The 19043-nt window shown below is 36.9% G+C and overlaps 1 protein-coding gene across 1 annotated transcript in view; it reads left to right on the top strand.

The window, feature by feature from the left end:
* The window catches only part of si:dkey-106n21.1 (solute carrier family 23 member 2), a 59826-nt gene that overhangs the window by 10406 nt on the left and 30377 nt on the right, over positions 1 to 19043 (top strand). The window contains exons 2-3 of the mRNA XM_044357880.1: positions 9623 to 9775; positions 17853 to 18010. Of these exons, the coding sequence (XP_044213815.1) occupies positions 9623 to 9775; positions 17853 to 18010 (311 nt within the window). The remainder of the gene's footprint in view (positions 1 to 9622; positions 9776 to 17852; positions 18011 to 19043) is intronic.

The following is a 19043-nucleotide window of genomic DNA, read 5'->3' as shown; positions in this document are numbered from 1 at the left end:
TTCACCATTTACATGCTGCTTTTGGGACATCTCATAAGATCACACAACATAAGTTTACATTTTTTCGCAGACAATACCCAGGTTTACCTAAGCTGTGACCTCAATAACTTCAATGAATTTTTTTTGCTCATCAATTGTCTTGAAAACATTCATAAATGGATGGCTGAAAATTTCCTTCAACTCAACTCAACAAAAGACTGAGATACTTCTTGTGGGCACTGACTTCTCCAACACTCAAATTACAAACATACCAGATTCATACTCTCATCTAATTACTCTGCAGTGTAGAAACCTTGGTGTTTTAATTGAGAGCAACCTCACTTTGAGCAGCCACATCAAATCTGTCATAGAGTCATGCTTTTTAGGAAAATCTCTATAATTAAGCCATTTCCGTCTACCAAAAACCTTGAAACAATCATTTATGCTTTTATTTCATTGCAGCTTGATTATTGCAACTCTCTTTTCTCTGTCTGCAGCAAAAACTGTTTCTCCTCTCTACTATTAATCCAAAACTGCAGCTGCCTGGATTTTAACAGGTACCAGGAAACGAGAGCACATTACACCTATCCTTTCATCTTTGTACTGGCTACTTGTTAGTTTTAAAATTTTACTTATCATTTTTAAGGCCCAGAAGGTCCTTAAATGCTGCTCTCCTGGTGGTTCCTAAATCCAGACTTACTGTGTTTATGTTTTATTGCTTTATTTTATTTACTGTTTTATTGATGGTGCTATTGTTCTTATTGTTTTTGCAATTAACACTTTCATGATTCCTGCTGTTCATTGTTTTCACCCTGTAAAGCAACTTGTAAACCTTGTTTTGAAAAGGTGCTACACAAATAAAGTTTAAATTATTATTATTATTATTATTATTATTATTATTATTATTATTATTATTATTATTATTATTATTATTATTATTATTATCTGACAGCTGTAGTGACTACTGTAGTTCCTTTGCAGTTTAGAAAGATAACTGATAAACAATGACTTTATTAAATAAGATCCATTGTACTTTAATTTGTGTATTTATTAATAAATGTATGTGTTATAGTCACATAACTTTATTTATATATCATTTAGGGACAAGCTGAGAAAAGTAGTTGAAAGTGCTTGTAGACCATGAGATTCAATTCAATTCAATTCAGTTCATTTCAGTTGTATTTATATAGTGCCAAATCACAACAAAAGTAATCCCAGGGCACTTTTCACATAGAGCAGGTCTAGATCGTACTCTTTAATTTACAGAGACACAACAATTCTCCCATGAGCAAGCACTTGGCGACAGCGGTAAGGTAAATCTCGCTTTAACAGGAAGAAACTTCAAGCGTTGGGATGTGTTTTGACAGAAATTTTTAAATACTTTCAGTGAACATGCTCTACTCTTCATAGGGACTATTTTTTTGTTAGAATGTTGTTCTACTGAAAAAAGTGAAACCACCAAATAATGTAAGAAGTCTTAGAGGCAACATCTTGACACTTTGGAGAATAAAACCAAAACAACATGGCTAGATTTTGTATGTGGGTGAACCGACCCATGAAATTTCCAATTCCAATTCCATGGCCTCTTGTCCTGTGGTTACAGGAGTACTGGAGTGCAGGTAGATAACCACTAGATGGAAGCAAGCAGCTGTGTAATCACTGAAGCAAACACTACCTGCTGAGAACTTTGCAACGTGAGAGTAAATCAAAGACAGAGAGGAAATGTGATGCAGATGGGACCACATTTGCACGGTCTGTCTTTGTCATGTGACTCTTGTGTGAGACAGATGCAATAGTGGGATGCGCAAAACAAGGTATTTTCTTTTGTTTGAAGTCCTGACTGAATGCCAGACTCACCCTTTGAGTCACAGCAGGTTTCAGATCGATGACTGCAGCATGTGGCTCTGTCCCCGGTTGTGAGAGTTTGGTGTGAAATATCCAAAAATTCACTGGAGTCTGGATGTTATCTTGTGTGCTGGCTCTAGTGTGTATGTGAGGCACCCAGAGAGAAAGATGGTGCAATAGACATAATACACTACGCAGAGAAAGAGACAGATAAATGATTTAGAATTTGTTGTTTAACATTTCAAAAGCAGTACAGAAAGAATTCACACATGTAAACATAATTACAGTCATAACTTAAAATTTAATCTTTGTTTATATATCATCATTTGTCTCCCCTCTGACTGTTCCCTTGGTACTGTCCAGTAAAGCAGTTTCTCAACTATTAGGTTACAACCCCGTGGGGGGTCACACAAAATGGAGACAGGGTCACAGAAGATTTCACAAATCATTTATCATCAATAAAATATTCTCATTAAAAGACATAGGTTGAAAAATTTAGTGAATAAAAACAAAACGAAATATAATGTATGACCTAAATAGTCTTTTATTAGAGAAATGTGGATATCTGACCATCAACCAGCAATGCCAGTTCTGAAGGTAGTTTGAAAGGCTTATTCTGTCTTTATTGCTCTTTAACTACAGGGTTATGCAAATTGTGAAACTAACATTAGTTATTATTGAAGAAATACTCTATTATAGTATTTGCTCAAGGAATATTAACTTTGGGCCCTAACCTTTAACCTGATGCTCCAGATGATTTTTCTTGAGAGATCTTGTGATATCTTGTGATCTCGCGAGTCCAGCTGCCTCGAAAGGCAACCTAACCCTAAGGTCAGCCAAAAAAGGCTGAGAAACCCTGAAATATACACTACACACAGTGAAGGGAAACATAACCAGCAAGGTTCTTTAAGCAGTTATAAAACCACACTGTAAAAAACTTACTGTGATTTTTACAGTAATTAATTGGCAGCAATTGACAAGTAACTTACTGTAATTCATTTTACAGTAAGTTACTTGTCAACTGCTGCCAGTTATTTACTGTAATTCATTTTACAGTAAGTTACTTGTCAATTGCTGCCAGTTAATTACTGTAAATATAAACACAGTAAACTTACTGTAAAATAAATGTTTTTATTTACAGTAGCAATTGTAAAATGAAACAGTAATTTAATGGTACTGTATCTACTTTTACAGTAGCTGTACGTAACTGTAAAATAAAAACAGTAATTTTATGTTACTGTGTAATGGATTACAGCACCAGACATTTTGCAGTAAATTAGATCAGTTATTCATATAATGCTGTAAACTTTCAAACCACATTTAAATTTCAATAAATGAGTACAGAACCAACTCTTTAAATGACAATTATTTATTAACTGTTGAACAGTAACTACTACATTTTACTTATTACTTATTTTCATTGTGCACAGGGATTGTGCACCATGTTTACAGAAATCTAATGGCCTTCTTCCATATGGCGGAAATACCCACACTGAATAGTGAACTGCTGCAATTATATCTGTGATGCGCACTGCAAATGGGTTTCCCTCAGACAGGACAGCAGAACAAAATAAGTTGTTTACCCTTAATGACATAAACTGTAGTAAAAGAGCCTGTTGCCTGCAGTTCTACATCTACCAGCTCAATTCAGCTGTTTTCTCTTTTACCCATTCTCTTTTGCAATATATAAAACTGATCGGCTGACCAAACAGCACAAGACATTTTGCATAGACCAATGTTTACTGACCAATACTGCAGTCTGTTTTATACTTCCTGTACATACTTCATAATAAAAGCCACACAGTGGTACACCAGTGAGAAGCTTTTAATGTGAAGTAGCAACAGCATGAAATATTCGGACTGCATGGGCTTACTTAACACTGTAAATACGAATATAGTAAATAAGAATGAAGTAAATAAATGTTTTCTTTTCAGTGTTTGCCATAAAAGAAGCAGGGACCATATGCAACTTTCTGTCCTCTAAATATCATTCTGTAACAAAGTTTTCAAATGTATATATTACAAACATTAGCAAATATTACAATGACAACGTTAAAAATACAATATGTAAACAGCTTGTTTAAATCTGTAACCACAGTTAAACAAATCCTCACGAAAAAATAATACAGATGTTTATTTAATAAGCCCACTACGAGTTAAAAAACATAAAACACAAAATCAAATCACTGAATTTGATATATATATAATATAGACACTGACAATAGACACTGTTATTTCCTTGAAACAAAACACTCTTAGGTAATCTAAACATGGATATTCAACTGTGGGAGATGTCAAGTCACCAGGTACTCAGGTAACAAAATAATCTTCAAATTAGTGATTTTCTTTACGAAAGGGAAAGCTGCTACCTCAAATGGAGTAACATAATGGTGTCTGCAGTAGTATCAATATTACTGTGGTTTTCTACAGTATTATAATAGTTACTGTGATTTTCTATAGAACTAAAATAGTTACTGTGATTTTCTTCAGTAACATATGGTTACTGTGATTTTCTATAGTACTAAAATAGTTACTGTGATTTTCTACAGAACTAAAATAGTTACTGTGATTTTCTACAGTAACATAATGGTTACTGTGATTTTCTATAGTACTAAAATAGTTACTGTGATTTTCTACAGCACTAAAACAATTACTGTGATTTTCTACAGTATTATAATAGTTACTGTGATTTTCTACAGTAACATAATGGTTACTGTGATTTTCTACAGTAGTGTGTTCACTACTGTGATTTCTACAGTATCATTATGATTACTGTGTTTTTAGGCCAAATACACAGTACTATACTGTAAAAATATTCACAGCAATTAACTGTGCAGAAATACATTAAATTACATTGGATATCACAGTCATTTTTTACAGTGCAGGGTTCAAAGTGAGGGTGTGCTTAGGGTGTTGTCAGGGGTCCCTGACCCGCAAAAAAGAGAGAAGTTCAGACTTGAGGGATCTCATGCTATTTTACTGTATTAAATTACAGGTTTCTTTTTCTGTAAAAATCAAAGCCCTGGTATGATGCGTCTTTGTCCTTTTCTTCCAGTTCCAAAATATATACATGCAGTATTTGTTTAACCTAAATGTCTTGACACACCATGGTTTACTGCAGGCTACGTGACACAGAGGGATTCTTGTTTAGTATGCACTATTTTATGGACATCTTTAATCGCTACATGTAAAGATACATTTTTCATCAGATTTTAATTCTTTCAGTTTGTAAAGTGCCTCATTTTTTTTTCTCCTCATCATGATTTGGGAGAAAATAAATTGAACTGCTGCATTGTTCAGAGTTTCTGGAACACTTTCTCTGTTAACCTATTCTTTTCTCTCTTTTTACAAGATTCCTGCCACATTTGCCACACCTTTTCCTTGCAATCTCATCTCACATATCACTACAAACCCCTCATCTCTTCCACCCTCCAACGTGAATACCTCTGTCACAATTCAAACACTGGTGTCATCTACTCTCTTACTTACACTTCAAACAGAGACATCCTCAAGAGAGTTTGTTCATACCTTTTTGGAAACTGATCTACCCTATGTTGACTGTGTTAAGAGGGAACTGACCTCTTTGCATTTGAGGTCAGCTCATGGGTCACATGGGACATCCCATAATATGCAGTATAATAATCCATAATCCATATATATAATAAAGAAAATATAATCCTGTATATTCCTTTAAAAAAGTTTGTGCTACAGAATATTTTGTAATAATTTTTGTTCTTTTTTTACCATATCACTGTTGAATGTATTACACATTGATTTTACAGTGTTGATACACATGTAACCACCACACCGGACACACTTCAAACAGGCACATCCTCAGAGGTGTTTGTACAAACCCAAAGGAAACGTATCTGTCCCATGTGGCTTGTTTTAAGAAGTAGTTGACCCCTTTGCATTTGAAGACAGCCCCTAGTCTCACATATCAGGTGGCCCTTAAGGATCACTCAGTCTTAATAGTCTTTAATACAAGTCACGCTCACATCCTTCATCATGAGCTATCACTTTTTTTCCAAAGAATGCCAAAGAAAATCCCATAAAAAATCTGGACAGAACAGGCTCCCTGTTCATCACAGGGATGACACTCGCAGACATTCACATCTACAACCAAATATAGTCTTTAATCTATGGAGAGAAATCATTTTCAATACTAGTGACACACTTGTCTTTCATTACACACATATAAAATATTTTACAAATTGTTTTTTTGGAGATTTTTAGATGTGTGGACTTGGTTACATTTTTGTGTGGAGTTTTAAGACTCTTTAACGCCATTTGATCCACAAATGCATGTGGTGTTTAGAAGCTATTGGAAAACTTGGACATCATTCTTTTCAGCAAAGTTTTGTTGTTCAGAAAGGCTATTTTCTCCCAAAAGACAATGTATAAAAGTCTATATGTGTTGTGTGTGTTTTATTTTGGCATCTTCACTGACTGCATGTTTTTTTCACATCACACATCAAGCAGTGGCTATATCCCTGTCCTGACCACTTCATGATACATGGATATGGTTATCAACCACAATTTATTTGTAAATCATCATATAAGTTTTTAAATCTTGCTTTTATTTGTGTATCATGAAAAAAAAATTTGTCATTAGTCAAGATTTATTAGTTTCCATACTAAACTGCCTGAGGCCCTATCCATCTTTGGAAGATGGAAAAAAAGCCAGTGTTACATACCAACAGATACATTCCAACATCATACCAGAGGACCGCATTTGATGTCCATTTGTCTCCTATGATGTGCCTTGTACTTGATCTCACCAAAATGATTTACACAGCAAAGACAAATGCGACTTTCCAGGAATAAAACCCTTTCAAGGAAGTAGAAGAAATACAAATAAGTTCACCAGTTTCATCATTTTTTTGGCATTTGTAAGTATAAATTTAGGGGGCTCTAGCAAAGGTTAATGACTTTGCCTCTGACAACATGAATGCTGAGGAAACATAACTTATATTATTCCGTCCACACTTTGATGTAAAATGCCTTATGTTACTACCGTACTTGTTTATGTCACCCAAATGGGAACAGAACCTCTGGGGCTGTCGGCATCATGTTCCAGTCATTTGAACAGTAGTCAAAGCCAAACATAAGGGCACAGAGGTCCAGACCTCAGTAAATTTTCCCTGCTTGTTAAATTTGATTAGGACTGAATGACTACACACAAGTTGAAGGGAACACATTGTTGAAGGTTTACTTTTCATACTTCTGTGAGCTGTTGCATAAGGTTTAAGAAATTGTAATTTGATGAGGAAGTTTATTAATCCCTTTAATTTCAAATCTATTAAAATACATCCATCCAAAATAATCACCTCACACTTAAATACTGAGTCGAGCGATCACAAACTGTAAACAGTCTGTGAGAGCAATGCTGCAGTGAGCAGTCTGATAGTTTATTATTAAACAGGGAAATAGCACATGCTAGAATGACTTTTCCATACCAAACAATTCATGTGTTACTGACTGACATATGCATGGTCAAAGCTGAACAAAGGTGAACTCAGAAATGTGGCACTGCAACAAAACAGGAAATGCATTTTTGGATTCATCCGTCATTCACTTCAAGAGAAGTAAATAAGAGATGGTGTAAACAGTCAGATCCATTAAAGGTGCAGCGTGTAGGATTTAGTGGAACACGTGAAAGGCCCTCTCTAGAGTGTTTAGTTCGTCCATTCTGGGCTACTGTAGAAACATGGCAGTACAACATGACGGGCTCCGTGGAGGAGGACCTGCTCCCCATGTAGATATAAAAGACAAGGTAATGAAAACACAGTGATTCTTATATTCAGGTTTCAGATTATACACTAATTAAAACATACTTATGAATATTATATTCCATGTCTGCCAAGTCTGCTCCACTAGATGCCACTAAATTCCACAGAATGCACCTTTAAATACTTCAAAACTGATGCATACCACGGACACATGTGCACACACAAAATGGAGGCTGTTTTGTTGAATGAACCAGTTAGCAAGCTGATAGCTTATGCAACAAAAATAAAGCCACCTTTACATTCTTTTACCCAGTTTTCCCAGGTGTAGGAACTATTACTGTATATTAGCCAATTATGTCAGGGTACTCTGGGGAGTTTTTGACCACTGTTGAGCAATATTTTTATGAACAGGTCACTGTTCAAACACTAGAATGCATGTGCACGCGGGTGATGCAATACACATACCTGCCAGTGGTTTCACATTACTCCACTCATCGACAGATGGCTGTAATGCACCGAGAAACCCAACAATGTACCAGCAAAGGCAGGGAAGAAAAAGACAGCTAGCAAGTGAACATGGATGTAAGGTTTTTCAAAAAAAGAATTCAAAAAAACAAATCAAGTTTTCAAATGTTTTATGAGAAAGGAAATGATGTTTGATGACAAACAAAAACTTTGTTTGCCATAAAAGTGAACGGGGCACTTTTTAAGCACTAAAAGTAGGATTGAAAGATTCCTGACTTTTGCACCATTTTGTAGTAGTAACCAAAATGAAACTGGGTAAGCAATGCATGCTAGTAAGCCCAGTTCCCCCAGATTAATTTTATTGAAAGCAACATATAGACTGTGCCAGTGCCAATTTTCACTGGTAATGTTACATTTTTATAAATACTATGTAAGATGCTGTGATTGCATATAAATAATGGTGTTGGCAGGTGCGTCTCTAGAGTGTGTTTGTGTTTTGTTACATGTGACATGAAACACTGTCTGCAAACCAGATATCCCCAAGCATTGCATGGAATTAATTCAAATTAATGCAAAAGGGAAAAAAAAGCATTCAGTGATTGATATACCCTGAACTTCAGCCTCCTCAATTACTGCCTTTCCCCTTTGGAGAACAATATGACACAAACACATACCTGCACGTACACATGTGCGTTGCATTCATTAACATGTAATGTAATAAATGCAAAGCAGAAATACCTAATTTCATCTCTCTGTAACCACTTTTACCAGACACTAGAAACTATGGCTCTCATATTTCAATTCAACAACAAAGAGCTGTTTTTCTTGTTTTATACAGCTGTAGCTGCATTTATAACCACACTTATCAAGTTTTACCCCAACCCAACAAACTCAGTGCCTCCCTGTCAAAGTCTTGCATCTTAATTTAACACAATAAGGATGTTGCAATCTATGAAAATGACAGAATGGAGTCATGTACTGTATGTCATGTCATATGGCACAATGAAAGTCATTGTCATGTCAAAAATAAATTAGATTTTCTCTTTAAAAAAAACATGAAATAGGCTGTAAAAGGTCAAAAAATGTTGTGAGGGAGGACCACTAGAGCAGTTCAGCTTTAAGCACCTTCATCAACAGCATCTTGATGGGATTTGGGAGAAGGTATGCTGTTCACCCCACCTGCCCTCCATTATCACCCACATAGATGTTCCGAACACCATTAATCACTTAAATTCCATTGCGTACACTCATTATTTATGTCTCATCTGATCTAAACTAAACCAACAACTCTAGATTACAGTGAAGATAGAAGGCGTTCCCTGAAACGCTGTCTGTTACAAAGACAAAGCAAAAACAAAACCATTAGGGAACCTTTGGCTCTGCAAGCGCCTCTGGTATGCTCATAGAACAGCAAATGACTGATGTAAGGTATGTTTGTGTTTCAGGTTGTGTTAATTTAGGGCTGGGAGCTTGTGTCCAAATATTCTGGGTGGAATTAAACAAAAAAACATAAGAAAATATTGTTTTTTATTTGATTTTTCTTAGATAAATGCCATTGATGGATTGATGATTTGTTTGCCTTTGCTGTGTTTCTTTCCAAGGGAAAAGACGGTGATGAACAGCCACAGCTGACAGTTGACATTGGGGAACCACACACAGAGGCCCTGGAGGAGACTGTGGACAAAGGTGTAGATTTGGTTTACTCCCTCAATGACAGGCCGCCATGGTACCTCTGCATTCTGCTTGGCTTCCAGGTAAATATTTGGTTTTTTTGGTCCTGCACAAAACCTTCTTTAAAGCTGCATTATGTGATTATTTGCCTCTTGGGGGGCAGAATGAGATGGAATTATTTCCTTGTTAAGTTGTTATGGTTAGCAAAAAATTGCACATTATACACATTCAGCAGATGCAAGACAACATTAGCATTCATTCAATCAAAAAAAGATGGCCTGGCTGTGTCTAGACACTGCCATGGCTGCACTGCCATGGCAGTGTATTTGTTTTTGGTGTGGTTGTTTTTTCTTCTTTACCAACCAGATTTTGGCATGAATTACATATGATCGCAACACAGTTCTGAACATTGGATTTAGCTGTACTCGTTAGCTTTCCAGCTCTTTGTGTGTTAATCGGATGTGGATGGCAGAGATCTTGCAAGATGTTCACCATGGCAACCATAACAATCTGATTGTCTCAACAAAGGCAAAAGAACAAAACATTTAGACTGTAAGAGACTGTAACATCACACACAAGAAAGCTCTGGTAAGCCTCAAAACAGAAAGGCCAGGTTGCAGTTTGCAAAAATATACAAAAACAACCAGTACAGTTCTGGAACAAAGTTCTATGGACTGATGAAACAAAAGTCAACCTCTATCAAAATGATGGAAGTGTGGGGAAAAAAAGGAACAGATCATGACCCAAAGCATACCACTCATCTGCCAAACATGGTGGTGCTTCTGTTATGGCTGCCAATGGAACTGGCAATGTTGGTATTTATTGAAGATTTCACTGCTGACCGACACAACAGGATGAATGCATTTTAGACGACATTTCATCATTTAGAAGATCAACAATCCTAAAAATAAATCAGATTGAAGAGGTGAAATATCCTTGACTTGTCAGTCACTTGATCTCGATCCGATTGGGTATCATTCCACTTGCTGAAGACAAGACTAAAGGCAGAGAGACCCCACAACAAGCAAGAGCTGAAGGTGTCTGCAGTGAAAGCTTGGGAGAGCATAACCAGGGAAGATGTATAGCGTCTGCTGATGTCTATGTGTTGAAGACTTCAGGCAGTCATTGACTACAAAGGATTTTCACACAAAACATTAAATATAAAAGTTTTGTTTGATTTCATGCACATCTGTCCAATAACTTCTGAACCCTTAAACTGTAGGCATTATGTGTTAAAAGGGCTAAATATCCCACACAGTTCTTATGTAAACCTAAGCTGCAAGATATTGCTCTGTCAGCTAGCTAGTTGCTGACTTTCTCTGGTTTATCAGAGCTTGTTTCTGAAAACAGCCGTCTGCTGCTGCTGGAAATGAGATTAATGAGAGTGGTGAGACTGAACCATACAGTAAATGTGACCTAAAAGCAAAGCAATGAGCTAAAAGATAAAAAACTCAGTAGAGCTACAGAGTTGGAGGTTTGTCACTACAAGTGACCCCTTTTTAACACAACATGAAGTCATTTAATTCAGTGGTAATATAGATATGTGGAGCTTTAAACAATACGCTTTTGGGTGAAAATAAGAATATAACTTAAAAGTACCTTTGTAAACAAAGTTGCATTTTACATTCAGAGTTAATCACAAAAACATATTGCTGGTATCCTTGAGGTCAAACAAACATGTTGAATGCATTTCCATGCAATAATGTGGAATAAGTTGATGAAGTAATACAGTGATTATATTACATGGACAGTATATGAAGCCAAAATTAAATAGCAACTATTTGAAAAAAACAAAACACTTTTACAAAGTAATTGATTCTGGAGTTCAGGGTAAAGTTGCTATGAGTTTCCAAGTATTTTGTTTGAGTCAAGAGCTCCTTATACATTTTGTAAATATATCTATGATTAAGCACATCAGGAACCCTTTTCATGCAGCTGTTACTTACATAAAGAGATCTACAAGGATTCTGACATTAAAACTGACATCCTCTGATCCAGCGGTTCCCAACATTTCAAAATAAATCATACTTCCAAACTTCATGTTGAAGGACAAAACTTGATTCAGAGTACTTTACTTGGGTTATGGTTGGACGTCTAGGGTGAGGGAGGATGTTCTGCACAGATTAATTAAGAGGATATTTCTGATACACAGGTTAATGGGCCGGAAAAAAGAGATAAAAAGTCTCGCCCACTTGTGCTTCTGGGCTTACATAAGAAAATCAGAAGACCAGAAGGTCATGAGTTTGATTTCATAGCAAAGCAGCCATGACATTTGAATCATGCATTAAAATTAGTTACAAGGAAGCCCTGGAAAATGGATAAACTCTGAAGTGTTGGTCATGAATCGGCAATTTAGATATTTTTAGAGGGTAATATTATCAGTTTCGTTAAAGCCCTTAGCTTGAACCACAGACAGAGGAAAAGCAGCAGAAAAATGTAGGCTACTGTGTTTGAGGTGTATGGAACTTCTTAACAGTTTATTCCTTCCAATCAAGAACAGCCCATCCTCACAAGAAAAACAACAGTATATGTCTGAAATTCAGGCTGTCAAAAACCTGGCCTACTACAGCCATAGTAATTATGACCTGTTGAAGTGATGCAGTTCAGATGATGTCAGTATAAGGTGACTTGATAAGATAATTTTGCCTTATTTGGAGGACGTGGGTTGGGTCGATGGCTGAGTAGTTAGATGGCAAAAAGTGGACTTTGCTATAGGAGACCACTGTTCACCTCATGTTTCCAACTGTAAGTGTCATTTTCATGGATGTATTATAAGAGCTAGATAGAGCGCTGCCGTTCAGCCTTGCAGCCAATTTTTCCCAGTAGCCACTTGCGGTATTGGAGTGAATAATCCCCCTGCGGCCCAGAAAGTATTTTCCTCATAGACCACCATTGTTAAAGAGATGTCTTTAAAACTGTTGACAGGACACCTCAAACTGCAAACAAGGTCCATTATGACTCTTTCTATTGTGAATTTTTTGATCCATGGAGGTTTTATATTTGTAAAATTTTCCTTGAGCCAGGAAAAACAATTTAAAAATCAGTGGCGTCACCACAGTGTAAAGTCTGTGGGCCAAGCGGGAACTCACAGGCAGAGCCAGCGGGGCAGACAACACTGCACATATTCACTGGGCCACACAACGCAGAAGCAAACCTGGAAACCAGAAACTTTTTTTGGTGCATGCACAAGCTGAGAACTTCTTATTGGACTGAAAAGGCACCATTTTCAGTCCAGTATCCAGCTGTTATAATATATCCATGGTCATATTTCCAATTGTGACATTTTTTTTAAAAACTCAACGTTGCAGAGTTTATTGTTACCATGACACAAAGTTGTGTAACTTTAAGAAAGTATAAACCATGTGATTATTTAAACCCAAACTATGATCTATGATCTAACCTTTTTTTGCCTAAACCTGACCAGACCTTAACCACAGTGTTCTCACACCATAAAACATAATTACTTTTAAACAGTGATTTGTAATGGTTTTGTATGTGGTCTGGTCTCATCAGTCCTATAGAGGGCGCTGAAAACACTCATATGTGTTGTTTTGGGAGTCAAATAGACCTATTCTGTCATTTTGGTATGAGGACATATTGAACAAGAAACATGGCTGATAACTGCAGCGACAATAGTAACTATTGGCTGCTTATTTACTTGTTTTCCTTAGTGTTTTGTTATTTATGTCTGTTTCTTTGAAGAAAACATTCAGACAGCGCACATTTTGGAACACATCAAAGGGTAAAACATTTGTTTCGGGACAATATTTGCTTTGCTGCTTGCTGTGTAATATGACCTCACTATGTGTAGAAATAAAAGATTAGAGGCCCCCTAGTGCAAATTCTAAAGATTGTTGTTTTGATGCTTAATAAATGCTGAGAAACACACTCAACTAAGTTTCAGGGAGGAGAAGAGAGGAGAACATGTTTACTGTTGGATCCTGTGACCTTTACATCTGACAACATCTTTTTCTACAGGGATTATTACCTTTCTCCAGCTTTTCAATTTTTAGAGTCCCTTGCACTTCTATCACCTCTCTGTTTTTGCTTGAGCTCAAACTCAAGTTTCCCAGAAATCACTATCATGACTTCCAATAAAAGAACTATGTTCCACCCAGTCATCATAGTTTGGGCTCTTTTTTACTGATATGTTTTTTGGTTAACTTAGAAACATGATAACACATTTTCCCAGAATTTTATCATTTGGACTGACCAGCTACATTTCTGTTTATGTTAACTGTAATATTTGTAAGGGTAATCCTTTTGGATTGGAGCTGTCGAACCAGCAAACGTAGTTAACACGCACTAAAATTGTCATGCCAAATAGTCGTTTTCCCCTTTTTTGTTTTTCTGGGGGGCTTTTGTTATTATATCTTGTCTTAGTTATTTGTTTGGCTGTTGAAAAGAAGAAAAAAAATGACAAAAACATCTAACTGAAACCTAATTGATGACAGGAATTACTATTAGGGTCTGTTAACAAAGGTAAGTGCTTGTTAACACTGGGAGAGGCATGATTCATTGGGCACTTTAACGACTGACTCTTCTAGAGAGTAAAAACATAAGAGGAAGGGTGGACTAGAGTGACAAGCTGTAAATTCCCAGGTGGCGGACTTAAACAAATTCAAAACACCACATGTGTCCCTATCATCTAGGTCAGTCAGAGTCATAACAAAATCCTGGGCGCTTTACTTGACACAAATGTTGTGCATTATGTAACATCATTAAATCATGCATGATAAGTCTGTAGGACAGGCAGCACCATTCACCAGCCACCTCATCTGAATGTTAGAGGGCATGAATGTCCATCACAGGGATTATCAGGTACCCTCCTCAGTGCATTTAATTTAATTTGGGCCATCATTCTTCGAGAAGACTCCACAGATATTTCCAGCATCTGACCACCCTTTAACCCTCAGTTAAGCTAATCACTGTAGATAATGCCATAGTTTCCAGCATTCAGGCCATAAATCTCTCTAAACACACACAAAGGCAACAGGTTAATGGTTAATACATTTATGTTTAACTGCATTTACATTTTATTTCACTACTAATCCAAATTTTAAAAGTCCTATCTCACTATTGATAATTAAGAAACTTCATTCTGTTTGAATCAGGCAAACTTCAATCATATTGTAATCCATTTAAAGGGTAAAAAGGTCTCTTTATTTCAGAGATATCTATACACATCCTTTTCATGTTTGAGTTAAGGAATAAGGCTGTTCTTATTCAATAGTTTTCTGATCAAAAAAAGACCCAAGCCATTACTTTCAGACGACCCTATATGTGGCACTGAGCCCCAAACCCATTAACTCCTACTGAAGGTGAAAATAATTAAAAACAGGTCACAAATATATAGTTTCATTTTTAAAAAAGCTCAGTAATTTCTAAAGTTTTAAGCAAACAATACTCAAACAGGAGTAAACAGTGCATTGGTTGGGAACTATTTTAAGTCATGAATTAATACAAAATTAACATTTTAGTGAGCATTTATGGCATCCATTAACTCAAAATAAACATTACAGAGGCCCAGAGGAATTTGTTGGTCCTATTTTTTAATAGGACCAATTTGATAATAATTTCAAACACATTTAAATACTTCTGTGGATATTGTCAGCCCGATCAATAAACTTTTGAGGGGAAAGAAATAGGTCCATGCAGCTACAACCACTGAGAGAATCAAAGAGACTTTTGAATTGGTTTGTTTTTGTTGCAATAAAAAAACTTTTTTTTACTATTTCAGAATCAGCTCCTTCATTTGTTTTATGTTTGATTTTAGAAAACAGTGCTGGTCACGCCAGTCAAGGCGGTTAAAATTAATTCATAGTATGCAACTGGGGAACAGCATTGGTTATTCACATCCTCATTAAGATTTTTCCAAATGTCAATGGCCCTCTGGTCACATGAGGGTCACTATGTTGATTTCCACATTGAAATTTACACAGCTGTAAAGGAACTTTTGTCAATCTGACATGACTATACATTCACTGGAGATGACATGAGGCCTCATAAGTTGCCTTCTTCCTGAGGGAAACCTCCTCCCAGTTTCTTCTGTCATGAAACTGACCTTAGCCATTTGACTTATGGGTGTTGTAGGTTCAAAAATACCCCCATAAATCTGGTGAGGCCTATCAACATCTGTCTTCTATTTTTTCCCCTTCATCCAAATTCTTTTGGATCAATGGCGATCCCCACCACCACTAACACCCCCCCACAAAACACACGTGCACATATGTGGGCAGAGTGTACAGGACAGTTGAGTGATAAAAGTACAAGATGTACAAGAATATATTGTTTTAGCTCATATAATCCCATGTGTTGTGTTTTAGCAGATTTATAATCCATAAATCTGTGCCAAGATCGTTAAATGACAGACAAAATGGAAACACTGTATCTACCTATAAAAAAAGTTACCATGCGCTTTGAACCATCATACAATATCTGTGATGCAGTGATGAGGGAATACAACATAAACTACACAAATGGTTCATGTGGCTTGCAACAGGTATTTATGCACTGAAAACCAGTGACCTGCAAGCAGGCAACCCCACAAAATCACGCAGATGTGCCCCTTAGACAGCTGTCTGAAAACAACTGACACTAACCACATTGCCACAACACTACAAAAAAAGACAAAAAAAGGGGAAACGCCACTACAGCCTAAAATCTCTGTAAACCTCATATCAGGACAGTAATACTTACCTTCTGAATGGCACACAATAATCCAACAAACCAATGATTCCAGAAAGAAAAAATGAAATGATGTACTTCCTAGCATGCGCAGTCAACACCATTCACCCACTGCTATCTGAGGCACCAACAAACTTTCTAACAATGGACAAGCCCCCATTTGTTATGACTCGGCTCTTTGGCCACAACAAAATAGGAAGACACACCATGTAGTTTTAACAAAAGATACATTTATTTAACAAAGTAAGCTAAATTAAAGGATTAATTAAGTATTTACAGTGTTGAGTATAGAAATGAGTGGTATCAGTAGTGTATGTGATATATGAGTGGAGAGTGTGTTGTAGGGTGCATGAAAGCAAAACCAAGGAACTAAAGTAACATAACCAAAACAAACAGGCGCCTGTTGGGAGAGGGGAAAGAGAGCTGCAGCAGCAAGGCAGCCGAGTGTCAGAGAGTGTTCTGCTGCAGCCAGGCTTAAATACCCTGGAAACACAGTGGGCCCTCATGTTTTCCTGGTGGCGTTAATGATTCCCTGCAGAGACAAAGCAGACAGACAGGTGACTCGCACTGCAAACCAAAGATGACAACAGGGGTCATCACATAGCCTATACTTAACAAACAGGCCCTTTCATTTTTAAGTGGCTAGTATTTTAGATTTTGTCTAATAATTTTTGTAAGTTTTATGATTTCTACTTAATGACATACAGGGAGTGGACACCATATAAGCAGCACATGTACAATATAATGCAATCCAATGCAATAATAAATGAATACTATCTGTAGGAGGCCTATAATGTTCAGTTTTCTTGAGACTGGTCCGTTTATTCAGAGAAGTTCCAAAATGGCAGTATTTGTTTCATTCTCATTGCATTCAATTTCATATTTTTACAGATGTTTTACAGAACAGAGGGTTGATTTTTTTAAGGAATGGAGAGACTGAAAAATATTTCTGTGTCAGTTTCATTTGTTTGAAGCTTGAGATTCTCCAGAGTGTTAAAAGTCTTTCCTTATCAGAAAATGAACAGATTTGTTTATTAAACACTCTTGCCCATTCAGGTTTGATTCTGGCCAGAGACATGTTGCATGTTGTCCCCTTCTCCCTTGTTTTTTTTTTTAAAAAAAGCACTGGTATAAAATTCAAAATCTGCCCCCTACTGTATATTAACGGAAAAATACTGCACCAAAACTTTGCATTTTGACAAGAATAAATCGTTGTCACATTTGTTTTAATTGTTAAGAAAACTTTCAGCTGCAGTTCACATTGTTTTCCAGAATGTTAGATTTATATTATCCTAGATTGTTCAAAACAGGAAGTGTGCAAAAACTTTATTTATAGAAAAGCATTTCAGGTTAATATTTTTATTTTGAGAAACACATAAATACTTCACAAAGAGCCAGGATTACTTTGATGTGAAGGAAAATTACTTTTTTTCCCCTTGAAAGAGCCTTATTAATTTTCATCTGCCTCCACAGCATTACATCCTTGCATTTGGTGGCATCATTGCAGTCCCACTGATCCTGGCCGAGCCCCTCTGCATAAAGGACAACAACGCCGCCAAAAGCCAGCTTATCTCCACCATATTCTTTGTGTCAGGGTTATGCACACTGCTTCAAACAGCTGTCGGTACCAGGTAACACTCTCACTGTCTTACAGCACCAGTTGAGCAGGTAGCACAAGGTCATACAAAAGTACAGATAGAGTACTTGAGAAGTTTCCACATACTCCCTATAGCCCCCCCTTCCACACACACACACAAACACACACACACAGACAACCACACGTGAGATTTGACAACTTCCACTTGTGTGTGAACTTCTAGGTACTTTAACCTCTGTGGAATGGTACGAATTAGTGTGCGTGTGTGTGTGTGTGTGGTCATATTTTAAGTAGTGTTGTCAGTCAGGTTTAAGATTTACAGCAGGTACAAACTGAGGGAAAGTCCCAGTTAATAATGTCCCCAAGATGGATGAAACTCCTTCACAAACCTTTGCCCTAAATATTTTGCATCTCTGATGATGAAGAGTAGTTAGATCTTTATTGAGGATTATGTGACAGTGCAACGCGGTCCCCCAATGCTCGCCCCACATACACTGCCTCCTTTCAGGGGTCCTATGATGGTTTCACAAACTTCATGCCCAGACAAAGCAGCACTAAGCTGTATTTGCAACAGCCTGAAGTTACAGCTCAGCTCAGCTCATGCAGAGAGCCCTGTGGTGGTTTCTGTGGTGTAAAACAGTAAGTCAATCAGCTGCCAAGTTCTACATGACACTAATAGTGGAAATGAGATTTAGCCTTCAGGATAAGTTCTGAAATAGTTTTCCTTAAAGCTTTATGCTATCCAATGTATACAAAGCTTAATTTGTAGCTTTTCTTTTTTAATAGAGATGTGAAATCCTGGCTCATTGGCACTTTGATGAGAAAATCCTTCTGAAACTGATATATCAATCTTTGTACTTTGTGAAAGCTCCCATCGTTGCCACAGGGCAGCTGCCTCCTACACATAAAGTATAGTACAATACAATACAGGTCTCCGCACACACTTTCCTGCCCCCTCAGCACTGCTCTAACTGTAAGCCTGAGCAAATGGCTACAGTAAGGCTTTTGTTTGAGTTCTCCACCTACACAGTTTGGCAAAAGCTAAAAGGGACAAAAATGGGATCTCA

This window comes from Thunnus albacares, chromosome 7, assembly GCF_914725855.1.
Source record: "Thunnus albacares chromosome 7, fThuAlb1.1, whole genome shotgun sequence".
Taxonomy (NCBI): Eukaryota; Metazoa; Chordata; class Actinopteri; order Scombriformes; family Scombridae; genus Thunnus; species Thunnus albacares.
The sequence above is the reverse complement of the archived record's forward strand: the minus strand, read 5'-3'. Positions and strand labels throughout refer to the sequence as shown.